Below are 19,288 nucleotides of genomic sequence, written 5' to 3' on the forward strand. Positions count from 1 at the left end.
TTTTTCTGGACTGAAAGTTTAAGTTTCTCATATCTTTCCTCGGGACCTATCTGGGATTTGTATGTGCTTGTCATGTGTTACAGTTTTGAGCTCTTTTGCACTGTTTTCTCATTCAGTGGCCTGCCAGTTTCTGTGAGTGGACCTCGGCCCTTATACCTGCTGTTTTCAAATTTTTGCCCCCACGTAGTGCAAGAACATTATCCCGAATGTGATACTGCTACTGAATCAAGCTTAGTTTTGTGCCATGCTCTCCAAATCACTTTGATAGATAGAAAATATTACACATGGGCTGGAGATTTGACAGGTTAAAATAACCCATCAGATTTATTTACAAAATAAAGTAGTTATAAAATGAAGAGAATGAAATTAATACAAGGCAACAGGAATTTATAACAGAGTTCATAAGTATTCTCAGCAGTCTCATCTCCAGCGGCGAGAATGGACACTTAAAATAAAATAATCTCTTGCAATAAAACAAAGTCCTGAGAACTGAAGCAGTTTTTGTGCCCCTTGGCAACAGAATGTTTTTCTAAGCCGTAGCCCTTAGGTTGGGAATTTGACACTGTTACAGAGCCTGTCTTTGGAATCTAGCAAGAACTGGAGATAAACCCTAATTTTATCCATTTGTTTGAAGAAGGAAAGCAGACAAACTGTAAATATATTACCGGATAAAAATACAATGGAGTAACTTTGCAACTGTAGGAGCATCCACAGTCCCTTTCACCTGTACCAGTTAGTCAATTTTAATACATAAAACACGTTTGATTTTGACGTTACACAATAATGAAATTCATGTAAGCAATTCCTGATTCAGAATGAAATGGCTGGTACCAGCTCACAGTGTCACCACCCCACTAACAACAGCATAACACAGAACCTAGCACGGCAACCTAATTAACGATTTGTTACCCAAGAACAAAAGCCAGCAACCCCTTTTGAAGTAGAGAAAACACAGTCACCTGCCTTCCTATCGCAGTACTGACCTCCCAGTAAGACCAGAATGGGGTGGCGGTCTCGACTCTGCAACAGTGGAGAGGTGGCCAAATCCATTGAAGAAGAGTAAAGACTTGATCCTGGCCTTTCCTCCCTCTCCTATGCCTTCTTCATGCCAACTGCTGCCGTGTGGGCTCGTTGTGAGCCATTTAAACACACCTTTTTTCCCCTGCTCTTCAGGGCGCTCAGGCTCCCCCTTTAAATGTAGCTGTTCCCCCTTCGAGTGCTACAGCGCATACCCTGCTGCAGCACCATTGGGTCTTCCAGGTTTGGCAGTGACAGGCTCCCTCTGTAGAGCGGACTACTCCGGGAAGTCCACCCTGGATATATCATTGACCCCAAACCAGAAAAATGGGGTGTGGTCAGGGTGGAGGGTGACAGCAATATCACCCAGGAGGAAAGTCCAGCTCCTCATATCTATACAAAGTTAAAATAATTACAGTTAGAAAGAAAGAAAGACTTGCATTTATATATTTTGCGACTTCAGGACGTCCCAAAGCACTTTACAGCCAATGAAGTACTTTTGAAGCGTAGTCACTGTTGTAATGTAGGAAAGTTGAGTTGAGACTAGATGTGACCTAGCCTGACCTCCTCAAAGTCAACAGTTCTGATCTCTTCAGTCGCATACTTGTACAATGGCACCTACTTTTAGTGATTTTTGCTTGTAGTGATTACACTCTAATTGTACTTGCCAGAGCCCAAGTGTATTAATTCTTGTCAATTGTACTGATTCATTTTATGTTGGAATCCCCAAATGTGCTACTTAATAAGAGTTCTTTTATGTTTTTACCGTCACTTTGCACAGCAGCTTAGTGAGTTGCTCGGCCTCTCCTCCTGCGGAGCTGCTCAGCACTGTTAATACTTGCAGCAGTGTTCTTTTTGTTTATTTCTTTCAGCCCCAAACTGACAGTCTGAACGGAATCCCTCTCGTCACTCATCGGTACTTTAAACAGCTGAGCCACTGAGAGTGCTGGTTTGGAACTGAACTGTCAGCTGTTTGAAGTGGTGTTGAACGCCTAGCAATGCTGTTCAGTAGTACAGTACACATCACCAATTCTGATCAGTTAGCCAAGGTTAGATAATTTGGGCTACTTGCCACATCAATCACTATAACAGGGTTCCACTGTATGTGGTGAAACAGCTGGTAATCTTACAGCCGGATAAAACCCTTTCTTGCGGTTTTGTTGGCTGGTGGAAAGGATATGGGGTGAGAAGCTGCAAGCCAGTGGATCCTGTTCCAGCAAGGCCTCGATTTTAAAATTCTCATCCTTGTTTTCAAATTCCTCCATGGCCTCGCCCCTCCCTATCTCTGTAGCCTCCTCCAGCTCTACAGCCCTCTGAGATCTCTGCGCTCCTCTAATTCTTGCCTGTGACGCATCCCCGATTTTCATCGCTCCACCATTGACGGCTGTGCCTTCAGCTGCCCAGGCCTAAGCTCTGGAATTCCCTCCCTAGACCTCTCTGCCTGTCTACCTCTCTCTCCTCCTTTAAGATGCTCCTTTAAACGTCCTTCTTTGACCAAGCTTTTGGTGACCTGTCCTAATATCTCCTTATGTGGCTCAGTGTCAAGTTTTGTTTGATAATGCTCCTGTGAAGCACCTTGGGACGTTTTACTTAATTAAAGGTGCGCTATAAATGCAAGTAGTTGTTGTTGAATTCTCCTCCTCTCGTGAAGGCACTAATCCATGCTGGTTTACAGTCCCGTGGGCACCAACCACACACTCTGGTACCTTGCCCAAGCGGTTACTCTTCACGAAAGAACACCAGAGATGAGTGTCAGCAGACTACTCAACAGTGGAGATCATTGCAGCCAATCTGATCTTTTCCCAACCAGCAGAAGTCGTTGAATGGTGACTAGGAGCCAGGAACCCTGGTGGATTTTCCCCCCTCCCTAACTCAGGCATGCTGAGGCCAATTGTAGTGCCCCAAACATAATCCTGGTTAAGATCAGCTAACTTGGCATTGAACCTGGGACCTTCTCAGTCTGCCTGACTCAGTTCCACACTGGGCGGTGCAGTTAGCAACTGAGGAACTGAGGAAGTCACGGTCAGGAAAATTAGAGATGAGGCTCTAGCTGTGTCACCGCTAATGAAACGCAGAAAGTGTCATCTTTTTGCACATGTGTGGTGAGAAATTATTTTTTGAACATCTAATTTGTTGTTAATTAAAAATATAAATTGTACTGGGTGTGCGAAGTCTTCTGTGCAATCATGCTGGAACTTGATCTGCACACTGGATGTCATTCATAAGCTTTAACGAGACAACCACAAGGAGTTTCTGATCTAAATAGGATGGTGCAGTGCAGAGGTCGTGGATGATGTACTGTATTGTTCTTTTGAGGTAAATCTGATCTATTTTTAGAAATGGATTGGAGTTACTACAGAAAAAAACTGCAATTGTGGATCTCTGGAGGATTGCTGCCCTCATGAAATTTGCAGAGTACAGTTTTCTTTTACTCATTTGAATTCCTACTAAGTTTGAAGCTTCTTCCAGTCAGCCAGGCCTCTGTGGAGCAGCAGCTTTATAAGGGCAAGCGTTGATATCGAAGGAGTCTGTCCACAATGCTTACAAATTGCTGCGGTGCATCCTGTGTACCATCCACTGCAGCAACTCGCCAAGGCTTCTTCGACAGCACCTCCCAAACCCGCGACCTCTACCACCTAGAAGGACAAGAGCAGCAGGCACATGGGAACAACACTACCTGCACGTTCCCCTCCAAGTCACACACCATCGCGACTTGGAAATATATCTCCATTCCTTCATTGTCGCTGGGTCAAAATCCTGGAGCTCCCTACCTAACAGCTCTGTGGGAGAGATTCACCATATGGACTGCAGCGGTTCAAGAAGGCGACTCACCACCACCTTCTCAAGGGCAATTAGAGAGGGGCAATAAATGCTGACCTTGCCAGCGACGCCCACATCCTATGAACGAATAAAAAAAAATTGCTGATGAATCAGTTTTCCTCCATGTTGAGCACAACTTGGAGGAAGCACTGAGGGCAGCAAGGACACAGAATGTACTCTGGGTGGGGGACTTCAATGTCCATCACCATGAGTGGGTCCACTACTGACAGTGCGGGCTGAGTCCTGAAGGACATAGCTGCCAGACTGGGCCTGCGGCAGGTGGTGAGCGAACCAACACGAGGGAAAAACCTACTTGACCTCGTCCTCACCAAACTACCTGACACAGATGCATCTGTCCATGACAGTATTGGTAAGAGTGACCACCGCACAGTCCTTATGGAGACGAAGTCCCGTCTTCACACTGAGGACACCACTACCACCATGCTAAATGGGATAGATTCAGAACAGATCTAGCAGCTCAAAACTGGGCATCCATGAGGCCCTGTGGGTGCAGCAGCAGCAGAATTGTATTCCAGCACAACCTGACTCCCCAAAGCCTTTCCACCATCTACAAGGCACAAGTCAGGAGTGTGATGGAATACTCTCCACTTGCCTGGATGAGTGCAGCTGCAACAACACTCAAGAAGCTTGACACCATCCAGGACAAAGCAGCCTGCTTGATTGGCACCCTGTCCACCACCCTAAACATTTACTCCCTTCACCACCGGCGCATCGTGGCTGCAGTGTGTACCATCTACAGGATGCACTGCAGCAACTCGCCAAGGCCTCTTCGACAGCACCTCCCAAATCCACGACCTATACCACCTAGAAGGACATGGGCAGCAGGCACATGGGAACAACACCACCTGCACGTTCCCCTCCAAGTTACACACCATCCCGACTTTGAAATATATCGCCGTTCCTTCATCGTTGCTGGGTCAAAATCCTGGAACTCCCTTCCTAACAGCACTGTGGGAGAACCTTCACCACACAGACTGTAGCGGTTCAAGAAGGCGGCTCACCACCACCTTCTCAAGGGCAATCAGGGATGGGTAATATATGTTGGCCTTGCCAACGATGCCCAGATCCCATGAACGAATTAAAAATATATATTTTTGGGTTGCCATTGTTTCAATTCCACCTGTGCCCTCTGTAGAGTTTGGTATCCTGGCCAAATCCATGACCACCATGTGTCTTGCAGGCTGTTGTTTCCAACTTGACTGAAGTTTTATTTTAAGTGGCAGAAGCTCTGCATTGAATAGCTTCACAGTGATAAAACTGTAGGTAGGCTATGGCACTTCACGTAGATCCAATAATTCTACCACAGTTTGTCACCCTCTCCTTCACTGACTGTCTGAAACAGTGTCAGCTTGGTTTCAGAAGGTAGCATTCTTGCCTCTGAGTCAGAAGATTACTCAGGACCCAAGTACATAATCTAGGCTGACACTCCAGTGCAGTGCTGAGGGAATGCTGCCCATTCAGAGGTGCCGTTACAATGAGATATTAAAGCAAGGCCCCGTCTACCTGTTCGGGTGGATGTAAAAGATCCCATGGTACAATTCGAAGAAGAGCAGAGAGTTTGCGCAGTGATCTGCCCAACATTTCCTCCCTCAGCCACTGCTATTAAAACAGATGAACTGGTCACTCATCTCATTAATGATTGAGGCACCTTGCTCTGCTCATTATGGCTGCCGTGCTTGCCTACAAAACAACAGCAACTGCATTTGATTGTAATTTAATTGGAGTAATTCATTGGCTGTGAAGTACTTTGGGGTGCCCTGAAGACATAAAAAGTGGGATGTAAATGCAAGTTCTTTATTTCTTTTCCAAAGTTGTTTTGTTCTGGAATAAGCTCTGAATAGATGATGCATTGTCATTTAGGGGCAGCACGATAGCAATGGCGTAACTTGGGGCTTTCAACCAGGAAATCCAATTGTAGGTGAGACCGAGGAGTGATTTTCCACATTAAAACGTGCTACAGGAGAGGAATTTGTAGAGGTGCCACAAACTGTTCTGTCGATACTGGTAACTGATGCCAATTGTTCAGATGCAAAAGATAAATTCCACAATGGGATCATTTGTTACTTTCTCAAGTGGAGGCAAGGCCCATCCTTCATGATCATGTTTATAATGTAATGGAGACAAATCGTGTGGCTCTGGGGGCAGGAAAATCTAAGGATTGAGTATTAAGGAGTGTTTATTAAAGTCAGTAAATTGAGAATGCTTGACGAGTGCTCGTCCCATTCCTCTTGGCTTTCATCTTATCCAAAAGTGCTTAATTACTGTGGACTTGGAATCTTCCTCTATTGGGTGTAGCTTCAGTTGGGATTCTTTTGTGCAGCAGCACGGAGTGGTTTGGAAAGTGTCAGGGTGACGAGTTTGTGCCTTAGATATGTGGGTATTGTTTGTGGCAGCAGGAGTCAGCAGTGGGAGTTATTTTCATTTCAGAATGGTGTGCGGCAGGGAGGGTGGAGGCTGTATCCGTGTTCTTGTTTGGTATAAACTACAGTAGTCTCGATCTGCGGGATTGGCCCTCGGTTCTGTTCCACAAATTTGTGCTTTCAGTGTTTCTTGGGCGCAGTCTGGCACCAGTAACAAAATATAAACTGAACTACATTTAAAAGAGAATTTGTAATTCTATTTTCATAATGGTGTAGTTCAGTCTGATTTAATTCAAAATCCAAAAATGATTTCATTTTAATGTTTAGCCATTGTTTTGTAATCTTCTCCCAAGATCAGTTCAAGTATCCCAGCGCCAATAATAATACATTTGTGATGATCACCGCTATAGATTTGAAGTTGTAAATCTCTCCATGTGTCCACATTCGTCTCCTCCTTTATGACCCTGCCTACTGGGACCAGGAAGTTTCTGGAGTGGTGGTGGGGGTTCTCCCGATTGGCCACCATAACTTCGGCGGACGATCGGCAGAAACCCCGATATACGCACAAAGGGGGCTTCCGCTGAAGTTACAGCCGCTGACGTTACGGCGGCCTATCGGGAGTGACCCCAAGGTAATTCTCGGCAAGAGTCACAAGGCTGATCTTTACTTATACTGTAGTCCCCCTTCATAGTCCCTCCGCGCAGGTTGTGTACAGTTTGATACTTATCCTCTGTGTTTGTGTGAGAGCAAACCAATGCTATTGCACAAATGCAGTGTTGAACTGCAGCTGGCTATCTGTCAGATCTCTCTGCAAGCCTGGGGCGAAAATGTTCATCCGTCTGAATTCTCTTAACTTCAAACCAGACTGGCTTTTAATTTTTTGGATCCAAGTTGATACGGTTTGATCGCCCTTGTCTCTCTGTTATGCTGATAGACCACACTCAGCACATCTATGTCAAGGCACTTGAGATCCCTGTGCAAGTGAGGTACCTCACCAGATAATAACGTATAAACTCATTAAGAATGCTCTTTGTGCACACATGATTAATCTGTTTTGCATTGCATTCAGTTTCTATAGCACCAAAAATGGCCAGACACTTGCTACTAGTGTGATAGTGTTGTAGAGATGTGTTTTCATGTTCTTCAATGCTTAGCTCAGTGAGGAATGTTAGTGCGAAGAAAAAATGGTTTTCCATGTTTGCACCATGTGTCAACATCAAGCACCCAAGGTAAGTACATCACAGGTTAGAGGCAGAGTAAGGCTCCCTCTACTCTGTCCCATCAAACATTCCCAGGGCAGGTACAACATGGATTAGATACAGAGTAAAGCTCCCTCTACACTGTCCCATCAAACACTCCCAGGGCACGTACAGCACAGGTTAGATACAGAGTAAAGCTTCCTCTACACTGTCCCATCAAACACTCCCAGGGCAGGTACAGCACGGCTTAGATACAGAGTAAAGCTCCCTCAACACTGTCCTGGTGGCAAGTGTTGCAGCGTGAGATGATAAGTCACAGCATCTAACAATACGAAGTTTTCAATACTGCAGCAGGATTACAAAGGCATTCTAGTGTGAGAGCAAGTTCAGTTAGAAGCATGATTTTGTTTTTGGAAACTGCTTCCTATCATGTGAACTGAGAGTGCCCTTGTAATAAGAGGTTTAACTGAACTGGCTGTTACAAAACCACCCTCGCTCTTCCTTTTCTTTGCTTCGGACAGGCTGCAGTGGCCATGCAAAGTCAGGAAGTCCAGTGTAAATATAGTAATTCTATCAGTGTTGCCATGTGAATATGCAGCACAGCTTGTGGAGTGCAGAAGGTTGACATCCTTGGGTGGCTATCACGTGAGCTGATTTGTGCTGCCCTCTCTGCACTGGCTGCTCAAGGCAGGGGCCCCAGCGTTGTGACAGCTTCTTGTTGTCTTTGCTGAGCGTGTTACGTTGACCCTGATGTAGTCTCCCAGTAAACTCTTAGGAGATGATGGAAGCTATTTACTGAAGTATCGTTGATTGTTTGCCGGCTCTCCCTTTCATGCCCCGATTCGCTTGTTTTGGGAAAGTTGAAGTGACTGATCTCAGAAAACTCTGCTGTGACTGAGGCTGGATTGCGCTGATTTCCAGGTGTGATTTGTGGAAGGGGTGAGCTCGTTCGAGCTGGAGCTGTGCACAAACCAATGTTTACACTGTTGCAGAGTAAACTGTTGCAGCTCAGCCTTTGAGCAGACTGTAGAGCAGTCAGCCGGACACCATACAGGAGCTGACGGTAGGGTACATCGCTCACCGCTCATTCTTAAAGGCAGGACAGGAAAGCGGGATGGTTGAAGACAGTATGAATGGTAAGCAAATGTACAGCACGAGCTGTCTTGTGTCACACTGATTTCTAATTGTTCACTCTTGGCATTTCAAAGTTTAGTGTAGAAAGAAGCGCACAGATCTCCATGCCAACATGGAGTTTTTGTATTAGTTTTGAGGAGAAGCTTTTACAAATACTTTTTAAAATCAGACCATATGATCAGTCTTTTTTGAGGCCAGTATCTCTCAACGTGCATCACTGTGTTTACAAATGCCTCCTATTTAAAATCACTGGACTTGATATGACTGGCTATATGTGGTGATCTCTCTCTATGTTCCAGCTCATTCTTAATGTTCAAATATATCAAATCTGAGAGGCCAATAATGACACTAACCCATGTGTGTAGGTGTGTTAGGTGTAGTAGATGAATATTGATGAAAGAGGTTTTGCAAACTCATGTCGTTCTGTGCCAGTTCCACACGTACTGGAGGATTACAGCATCTGTGCAAAAACGGGATATATTTAAAAACTCTTTAAATAATTTTTTATAGATTATATATTCCACTTTTGTGCACATGTATCCAGGTTACCTTTTGCTTCAAAAAAATTCCCTTTTTATTTTTAGAGTTAGGATAAACATTGTGCTAATGAACAGCGGGTCTAGTGTCCTAATGCCTGAGTCCATTTCCCTCATTGAATGGATCAGTAGTACTGCACACATTGACAAATGATCCCTGGAACTTCCTTCTCCAACCTCCAACACTTCAGCAGCTGTAATATATCTGTGTTCCATGGGTTGTTTGAAAGGTTAACACGTTCTTACAATTCCAATCTCAAGACCTGTAAACCTAAGTATAGTTTTTCTGTGGAATTTGAAGGTTTTGTTGCTTTTCACAATTGGAATCTATAGGGCCTGATCTTAGCAATTATCAGTTCTGGAGTGTCTACCTCAGAGCTTGGCAGTCATGTCGCAGAAGAAGGATTGCACGGCAGCCGATTAGTTCAGGTTCAGCTGTTAGTTTAAAAACCCCATCTTTGTGAAAAACTGACAAGTCCCTCCAGTACTGGTGACATCTTCAATGGTTGATGCCACAGGTGGTTTCGCATAACTGATCCCTAACTGCGCCAATCTTCAGCGCTCTTTAATAGCCACAACTTTTCCCTACGTCACTTGTTCCAGCCTTGCTCAGGCAGTGGATACAATCAACTTAATTGGTGGAAGAGAATTTTGGCCTCATAATGTCCAAGCTTGATAGGGCCTGCCACAGGACAATCTCGAGATGCAGTAGCCAACTTGGCTCCAGAAAGGGCATCTGTTACAGATTTGCCTTCAAGGGAAATATTCAGAAGCTGTTGATCACTGGGACTATAGAAGAAGTTGTGTCTGTCTGGGATGACTCGGGGTTTACTTTACTTTGTAGTCTCCTGAGCCATGATAGGGATTGATGCAACCTGGATCTTGTCATGAAAATCTCCATCTACAGGAAAAATTGAGCATAGGAACAGGAGGAAGCCATTCAACCTTTTGAGCCTGTTCTGCCATTCAGTTAGATCATGGATGATCTGTTCCTCAACTCCATTTACCTGACTTTGCTCCATATCCCTTGATACCCTTACCCAACAAAAACCTATCGATTTCAGTCCAGATTTCCACCACCCTTTGTGTGAAAAAGTGCTTCCTGATTTCAGTCCTAAATGGCTTAGCTCTAAGTTTAAGATTATGCCCCCTTGTTCTGGATTCACCCACCAGGGAAATAGTTTCTTTGTATCCACCCACAGATGCCTGGGCAGTATATCATCAAGTCTTAGATGAGTCACAACTTCCTTCAGCGGAACATCAGGAAGATTGAAGCCATCGGTCTCAGCTCCCAGCACAAAATCTGCCCCCATTATGCAGAAGTTTTATTCATGCCTTTGTTAGCTTCATATTCAAATAATCCAATACTCTCCTTGCTGCCTTTCTTTCGTCCACACCATGCACTCCAGGATGTTCAAAATGCAGCTGCCTCCATCCTATCCTGCACTCACTGCCACTTGCCCATCACCCCTGTCCTTACTGACCTACTTTGACGCCTTTGTGCCCAGCACATGAAATTTAAAATCCTCGTCCTCAACTTCAAATCCCCCCATTGACTTGCTTCATTCTACCTCTGCAACCTCCTCCAGTCTTGCTTTTCCTCTCACACTGTTCTGTTTTCTAACCCCGTCAGAGTTTTCAGCTGTTGGCGCTGCTCTCTGGAACTCCCTCCCTAAACCCCACCTTTCCACTTCTCTCTCCTTTAAAAACCCATTCAAAATCCATCTTTTCACCTGAGCCTTCAGCTATCCCTCCTCATCTCCCCTGGCATTTCCATTCTTCGTTTTACTACTTTGTAAAGTGCCTTTGTATGGCTGAAGACTGCCAAGCCGTAGTCAACCTGAAGGTCAAGGGGCCGATTTTCAGTTATAGCGTAAGTCGGTCAGGCAGCGAGGAGAGTGGGGATGGGAGGGGGAAGCTACAAATAATTGTAATTTTATTTCTTCATACAGCATCTTCCACACACCATAAGAGATGAGCCCAGCTTGTTTCTGGGAAACTGTGATTTAGCGCACACAAAAATATGATTTTGTGATATCAAAGAAGGATGGCACTGCACTTTGTTCCCTAGTCCCATGTCCTATAAAGCTCCAGGTCCTGCACAATAACACCAATTTGTTACTCCCCCTCTGGGAGTGTGGTTCTTGCTCCTGGCAAAAATTTCACATCTGCCGATGTGAAATTGGATCAACTCTTCAATCTTACTGCAGTTTGTAAATCAGTTGCTACATTTGCATTTTAATTATTTTAATGTTACTGGCACAGATGTATAGTCTCTGTTTTGGGACTTGGGGTGTCAGAACCGTTCAGCACTGCTGTTCAGAACTGTTTCGTTGCTGTCCTTGTTTGAACTCTAGGTGTCGGCACCAATTGGGAGCAACCAGCACGTTCTGGGGGGAAAGAAACATTCTCATTGCAAAACGGAACTAAATAATGGTACAGTAGCTGTTCAATGGCTCAACCGCAAGCAGAATTATTCCAAACACGCCATTCAACACCGCCATCTCATGCTTTCTCCGGCAATCATAAAAAGAGTAAACAGCAGAAATTTATTTAAAAGACAGACAGAGAAAAACAAAGGGAACTAAGGTACTGGATTGAATATAAACACTTAGTACAGCAAGTTTCCCCCGCTGAGTTGTTCAATGCTTAGTACGCCTATCATCCCATTGTGCCAATGTAAGTATGTTATACTGCAACCACCAAGAATATCAAGAACCTTTACAAATTGGACCAAAATCTCTACACCTATTTTTGCTGTTTTAACCATCTGCAAAATGCAATATTCCATTCGCTATCTCTGATCAAGCAAGAAAATTTTACATTTATAAAGTGCCTTTCATGTCTTTGAGATGCCCCAAACTGCTTCTCAGCCAATGAAGTAGAAGTGTAGTCACTTGTTTTGTAGGCAAGCGTAGAAGCCAATTTGCACACAGGAGAAAATGCTGCTCTGCTTTGAACAAGTAGCATGGGATCTTTTATGTCCACCTGAACAGGCTACAGGCCCTTTGTTTAACGTCTCACCTGAAATACGGTACCTGTGACAGTACAGCACTCCCATAGTGCTGCAATCCCTCAGTACTGCATTGCAGTGGCAGCCTGGCTTAGGTGCCCAAGTCCTGGAGTGGAACCGGAACTCACAACTTTTGGACTCAGTGGTGTAAGTGCTACCACTGAGCCTAGCTGACTTGATTGTCATGAACGATGCCTAAAATGCCTGTCATCTAAACATGACTTCGCCACTGCCAGCACAGTTACGCCAAGGTCTCAGCTCAAATCTGAAAGCACTTAAACCAGGTGCCCTGATTCAAATAGATAGAAGAAAGGCCACGTTCAGTTCGGGAGTGGTGAGGGTCACTAATCTGGATACACTCCCAATAGGTCAGCAATGAATATCTCAAAAGCAGAGGGAGGTTATACTGACCACTCCCAGGAAGATGCCATTGAATCAGCAGTGCAAGCCTTCCCCTGATGGGAGCTGCCAAGCTAACACATCACAACTATACTCAAATGAGCGTTGCAAGTGGCACTTTGGTAATGTCCATTTCATTGCCCAAGTACAAAGTAAGAGCAAAGCTACTGAACCTCACAGTTATTTTCTTTAGCATCAACTCATGAAGGCCCACAACGCACTGGTGCCGCCCATTAATCGCACCCAATGTGCTACTTCTGCATAAGTAGACTGGAGCGCTTATTCTTATTAAGAGTGCAGAGCGATTCAGATATTCTCTCCATTCTTCCACTTAGCTTCAAACAGAGACATGGGACATTGGCTCCGGGCCCCGACAATATCCTGGCTGCAGTGCTGAAGACTTGTGCTCCAGAATTAGCCGTGCCTCTAGCCAAGCTGTTCTAGTATAGCTACAACACTGGCATTTACCCGACAATGTGGAAAATTGCACAGGTGTTTCCTGTCCGGAAAAAGCAGGACAAATCCAATCCGGCCAATTACCGCTCCATCAATCTACTCTCAATCATCAGCAAAGTGATGGAAGGTGTCATCGACAGTGCTATCAAGCGGCACTTACTCACCAATAACCTGCTCACCGATGCTCAGCTTGGGTTCCGCCAGGACCACTCAGCTCCAGACCTCATTATAGCCTTGGTCCAAACACGGACAAAAGAGCTTTAATTCCAGAGGTGAGGTGAGACTGACTGCCCTTGACTTCAAGGCGCATTTGACCGAGTGTGGCACCAAGGAGCTCCAGTAAAATTGAAGTCAATGGGAATCAGAGGGAAAACTCTCCTGTGGCTGGAATCATACCTAGCACAAAGGAAGATGGTAGTGGTTGTTGGAGGCCAATCATCTCAGCCCCAGAACATTGCTGCAGGACCTCCTCAGGGCAGTGTCCTAGGCCCAACCATCTTCAGCTGCTTCATCAATGACCTTCCCTCCATCATAAGGTCAGAAATGGGGATGTTCGCTAATGATTGCACAGTGTTCAGTTCCATTCGCAACCCCTCAGATAATGAAGCAGTCCGTGCTCGCATGCAGCAAGACAACATCCAGGCTTGGGCTGACAAGTGGCAAGTAACATTTGCGCCAGACAAATGCCAGGCAATGACCATCTCCAACAAGAGAGAGTCTAACCACCTCCCCTTGACATTCAACGGCATTACCATCACCGATTCCCCCACCATCAACCTCCTGGGGGTCACCATTGACCAGAAACTTAACTGGACCAGCCACATAAATACTGTGGCTACAAGAGCAGGTCAGAGGCTGGGTATTTTGTGGTGAGTGACTCACCTCCTGACTCCCCAAAGCCTTTCCACCATCTACAAGGCACAAGTCAGGAGTGTGATGGAATACTGTCCACTTGCCTGGATGAGTGCAGCTCCAACAACACTCAAGAAGCTCGACACCATCCAGGACAAAGCAGCCGGCTTGATTGGCACCCCATCCACCACCCTAAACATTCACTCCCTTCACCACCGGCGCACCATGGCTGCAGTGTGTACCATCCACAGGATGCACTGCAGCAACTCGCCAAGGCTTCTTCGACAGCATCTCCCAAAAAACCTGCGACCTCTACCATCTAGAAGGACAAGGTCAGCAGGCAAATGGGAACAACACCACCTGTTCCCCTCCAAGTCACACACCATCCTGACTTGGAAATATATTGCCGTTCCTTCATCGTCGCTGGGTCAAAATCCTGGAACTCCCTACCTAATAGTACTGTGGGACAACCTTCATCACACGGACTGCAGCAGTTCAAGAAGGCGGCTCACCACCACCTTCTCAAGGGCAATTAGGGATGGGCAATAAATGCTGGTCTTACCAGCGATGCCCACATCCCATGAACGAATAAAAAAAATGAGTAACCCCAGACCTGGCCAGTGCTGGGCAGTCAAAAGTACCCCTGTACCTTACAGGAGGTACTTACTGGGAGGACCAAAAAAGCCATGACAGTTAAAGAAATGATCCCGAAGCTGCTCCAGCCCTCTGCTTGGGCGACCAGATAACCCTGATACAAATTACACCGCAGTACTCCCCATTAGCACCCCAAACGTTGATACAGTCTGCAGCAATTCCCACACACTGGTGACCCAGATGGAGTTGGGGCCCACTACCAGCAGTGCCTGCAGGAAAAGTGTCATTTGAAATGCGTGGGTCTTGGAAACTATCAGAGGCACCCTCTTCATTTTAGATTTTGAGGGATAATCAGTGTTACAGTTGAGGCTGTTTCCCAACATTTTAGTCTGCTGGTTGAAAAGATTGCTGCTAGATGGCAGTTTCCACAAGTAGACCAAGTCCCCTGTAAAGCAAAACCTGGATCTTTATATGTCTCTTGTGTGGGTTGGCATGCTCAGGTTTAACAGTTAACCCTTAATCACTGTATATCACTCACTGAAGAATATATGGGATGCCACCAGTTTCCCCCATTGGTTCCAAAAATGGAGAATACCAATGAGTACAGATTAAAATTGCTCGGTTGGATTTATTTACAGATTAAGTAATAATAGAAGTCAAATGTCACAGCAAGATACTGTAACAGCACACAACTAGATTCTTTCCAGAAACGGTATTCTTCCATCATGTAAACAACATGACTTTTGCCTGATAGACCTTCAAGCTGAGATGTTGTAAGTGACTTCCAGTTTGCTTGTGGAGTTCAGATGCCTTTTGCCAGAGCTAAAACCTAGCAACTATAGGTGTGACTCCTTTCATGTTAGAAGCCATAGAAATTTACAGCACAGGAGACCAATTGTGTCTGTGCTGGCTGTTTGCTAGGTCAATCCAAAATTAATCCCACTGCCCTGCTTTCTTGCCGTAGCCCTATAACTTCCTCTGCTTCAAATATTTATCCACTTTACCCTTAAAAGATGCAATGGTGTCTGCCTCAACCACTCTCTGTGATAAAGCATTCTATGCTCCAACAATCCTCCTTATCAAGAAATTTCTGAGCTCTCTCCTTATTCTCTTAGGAATAACTGATGATCCCTCATCACTGACTCCCCAACCACAGGAAATAGTTTTTCCCTACTTAACAACTCTTCATAATTTTAAAAACCTCTATTAATTCTTCTCTTGACCTTCTCTGCTCTAATGGAAATAGTCCCAGTATCTCATGACTATAGTTTCCCAACCCTAGTATCATCCTGGTGAATCTATGCTATACACTCTCAAAGGTTCAATGTTCTTTCTATGATGGTAGATTAACTAAAGCCTAACCAGTGTTGTGTATAAATTCATCATTACTTCTTTACTCGGTACTCTTTGCCCCAATTTATAAAACCCAAAATTCTATTGACCCTTTTTATGGTTGCACTCAGTTTTGGGGAATTATGTATCGCAATCAGTTTGAAGGCAAGATGTTATTGTCTGATACTGCTGTTACCTACTAGAAGGAGTTTCACTGCTATAGTGGATTCATCATATAGCTCAATAGTTTGTGTAGCTCAAGTCCACTGAAACAACAGAGGAAACCCTTTTGGACAAGCTGTTTATCTGAAATGACAAACCAGAGCCAAAAATCTACCCCGTTTGTTACAATTCAACCCGATTACTTATGAGATGATAGCAGCATTGTCCCCCAAGTTTGATGAGCATTGGGAACAGTTGAAATAGTTCATCCAAAGCTGAAGAGAGTAGGGGGTCGATTTTGAAATGGTTGCAGCGGGGGTGCTGGTGAAGGTGTGCATGGCAAACCTGCATACATAAAACTTACCGTTTTTAACGCGATCGCATGGTGATTGCTGATGATTAAAGTGCTCTCCGGGTTTCACGCCCGACAGCCAGCCTGATGGATAGGCTGGCTGCCGTCAGGAGCTGCAACGCGAGGGAGGAAGGAGCGAAAGAGAGTGAGCGAGACATCATCCGGTGCTGGAACGGAAGATCAAGGGGGGGGGAGAGAGTGGAAGATCGGGGGTGGGGGAGATGGGAGGTGAGGGGGGGGGAAGAGGGGGACATCGGCGAGGGAGACGTCGGAGTAGGGTGGAAAGGTAGATTGCTTTTGTGTTTTAACTTCCTTCTATGGTTTTTGAAGAACTTTATTTCGTTTCTTTTTCCCTGATCTGGCCCTTTCCTGGTTTCACCAGGCGTGAATCAGAAGCGGCGGGCAAGCCGCCCAGGTAAATTAATAATCGTTATAATCACTTAATCTGCCATAAGTGCCTTAAGTACCTCAATGAGGTACATTTGGCTCTTTAACTGTCATCAGCCGGCGGGACTTCCGGTTTCGGGTTGCCCGCACGCACACAGGTGGGTCCCTGGGAAACTCAGAAGTCAGCAGGTTGGAGCCGGCTTCCAAACCCGAACGGGATTTCCGTGATTTTCGGAGCCTCCTCGCCCCCCCAACGCACCCGCAATTTCCCCCTCAAATTGAGCCCTAGGTCTCTACTTTGGCACTTAGTAATTTCCAAAAAGGCAGGATCTAAAACTATTAATTTAGTTCCTCAACCGAGAGTGATGAAGGTGATAACATTGCCTCAGATTCTTCTGGTGGTATATCCAGGCCCGTTTGGCTGTAAAAGACCTAAAAGATGTATGCTGCCATTCTGCCATATCACCATAAATTCCTCAGATTAAACTTCAAAGGATAAAGCCATTGCTGCAAACTATTCCTTAGCACCCATGGTCTTCAGAGTGCTTGTGCATAGGTGCTGTGACTCTTGGGATCAGCTGTCTTCAATTATTTCAATTATTGGTCCTTAAATTCCTCACATGAAAAGCTACACTATTATTAGCTTTTATCTCTGTTCGTATATTTTATTTAGTATTCAGCTCAGAGACTCCTTAGGAAACTTTTAAAGTTATTCTTGAATTTAATTAGAGCCAAGAATTGTCCGTCATTTTACCGCCGCTCTAGTTGGCGATCGAGCTCGATATCGGGATTCCGCTGGTGCAATCATGCAGCAGATACTCATCGTCAAAGTACTTTATTTTATAGCCAGTAACCAGAAATCTCATCATTTTGAGGAGCAGTGTTGGGAACTACCCAGCAAAGAATCTCTTTACTTTTAGATCAGTATATAGTGCTTCAGAAATTGATATTCCCTCTGCAGGAGGGGGTCATGTATTCCAGCCAGAGATTGTTTGCAGATACTCTGTGTCAAGGCTACAAGGTCCCCAGAAGCTTGTCTGTTTATGCAGCTACTTCAACTGAACATGGTTAATCAATGGTCCTCTTGCAGATATCCTATTTCTCAGATTAATCAGACTTCAGCTCTGGATCTCTACTTGTGGTCACAAGAGAACAATGTTTTGCAAGGAATCCCCTTGCGTAGTCCTGTTTGCAGTTCATGCAATGTCTGATGGAGGGAGGGGAGTCAATGGGGACAAACTTAACAATCCATCTTGCTTTCAGCCACCAAGCAGTGACTGCTCTAGAACATTTTCAGACCCTGGAGTGTCAGTTTGAAATTAGTTTAAAACACAGTTCTACTCATGTACATATTGCAGCTGTATCAGTTATTCCTGATTTGTTCACATCTGGTTTGTTAGGGTATCACCCATTGTCGTCTTGTTTATGCAAGCTACTTGGACGTTAAGCTCTGACTGGTCTTCACTTGTCCGAAATTGAGACCATAGTTCAGTTTCTCATGGACGAATGTAACCGTTAGAACCTCTTCAGACATGTGCCCTTAAATTCCTCACATGGAAAACTACACAATTGTTAGCTTTTATCTCTGCTCACAGGGTTAGTGATAACTATATTTGATTAAGCATTCAGCTCAGAGACTCCTTAGACTCTTAAAGCTGTTCCTGAATTTCATTTTAAGAAATTGTTCCCTCATTGTATCGCCATACCAGTTGGAGATGGAGCACCAATTTTATTGTGTAGATACTCATAGACCAATACTCGTGCTGACCATCTTTATAAGTCTAGGCAGCTACTAAGCCACAGATAGTTAACTGGATGGCACAGTGCATTCTGCACCTCTGTCATCTTTGGGGAAGAAACCCAAGGATTCTAGTTAAAGGTCAGTCAGCTGTTTCTAAGTGGCTTTTTGGGAGTCCCTCAGTCAGGTTTCAATTCATAATAATTTGCAAGGTAGCCACATAGAGAAATCTGTACACTTTCACCAAGCATTCTGTCTCAATTTGACTGCTACACCTGATAAGTCTTTGGCAGATACACCCTGGCAGTTGATGATTTGCATCTTTTAAAGTGGCCTCCTCTTTTCCTAAGTTTTGCACTGTGTTTGTAGCCTCCTGTGGCATGTGGAAGGTGATGGATGATGAAGGTTACCTAGCGTGTGAGATCTTCTTCAGGCTTTGAACAATATGCTTCTTTCAGATGCAACAAGCCCATCCTCTAACCCTGCTGTTTTGGTGTCTTTTGGTTCCTTAGTTTCAGTTGAGTTTCAGATGCCATTATACAGGTTCTGGGGTTTTAAAGGATGCAGGAGTAGTGGGCAACATGATGCACTGGCCATCCTTGACATCATGATGCAGATTTTTGAACATGCAAAATCGCATGGTTTTCCCCAGAACCAATCAAGCTAAATTTAACTCCTACATCACACAGAGATGCACATCATGGGAAGAATGAAGAAGAGCCTTGAAGATATACCTGAAAGGAAAAATTTGCAGGGCTATGGGGAAAGAGCAGGGGTGTGGGACTAATTGAATAGCTCCTTCAAAGATCCAACAAAGGCACGATGGCCCAAATGGCCTCCTTCTGTGCTGTATCATTTTGTTATTCTGCTCCGACCTGGGTCTTTGAATCCTGCACATTCCTCTTGGGGTTAATTT

The 19,288-nt window shown here is 44.9% G+C and overlaps 1 protein-coding gene across 2 annotated transcripts in view; it reads left to right on the forward strand.

Annotated features, from left to right (window-relative positions):
- Window positions 1-19,288, forward strand: part of LOC137304528 (cAMP-dependent protein kinase catalytic subunit alpha-like) — a 126,769-nt gene that overhangs the window by 26,084 nt on the left and 81,397 nt on the right. The window contains exon 1 of one of the 2 annotated variants that reach the window (XM_067973163.1): window positions 8,140-8,553. The exons of the other annotated variant lie outside the window; for it this stretch is intronic. Coding sequence (XP_067829264.1) covers window positions 8,532-8,553 — 22 coding nt within the window. The 5' untranslated portion in view covers window positions 8,140-8,531. Of the gene's footprint in view, window positions 1-8,139; window positions 8,554-19,288 lie in introns of those variants that run through there. 2 annotated transcript variants of the gene reach the window in all.

This window comes from Heptranchias perlo, chromosome 37, assembly GCF_035084215.1.
Source record: "Heptranchias perlo isolate sHepPer1 chromosome 37, sHepPer1.hap1, whole genome shotgun sequence".
Classification (NCBI taxonomy): Eukaryota; Metazoa; Chordata; class Chondrichthyes; order Hexanchiformes; family Hexanchidae; genus Heptranchias; species Heptranchias perlo.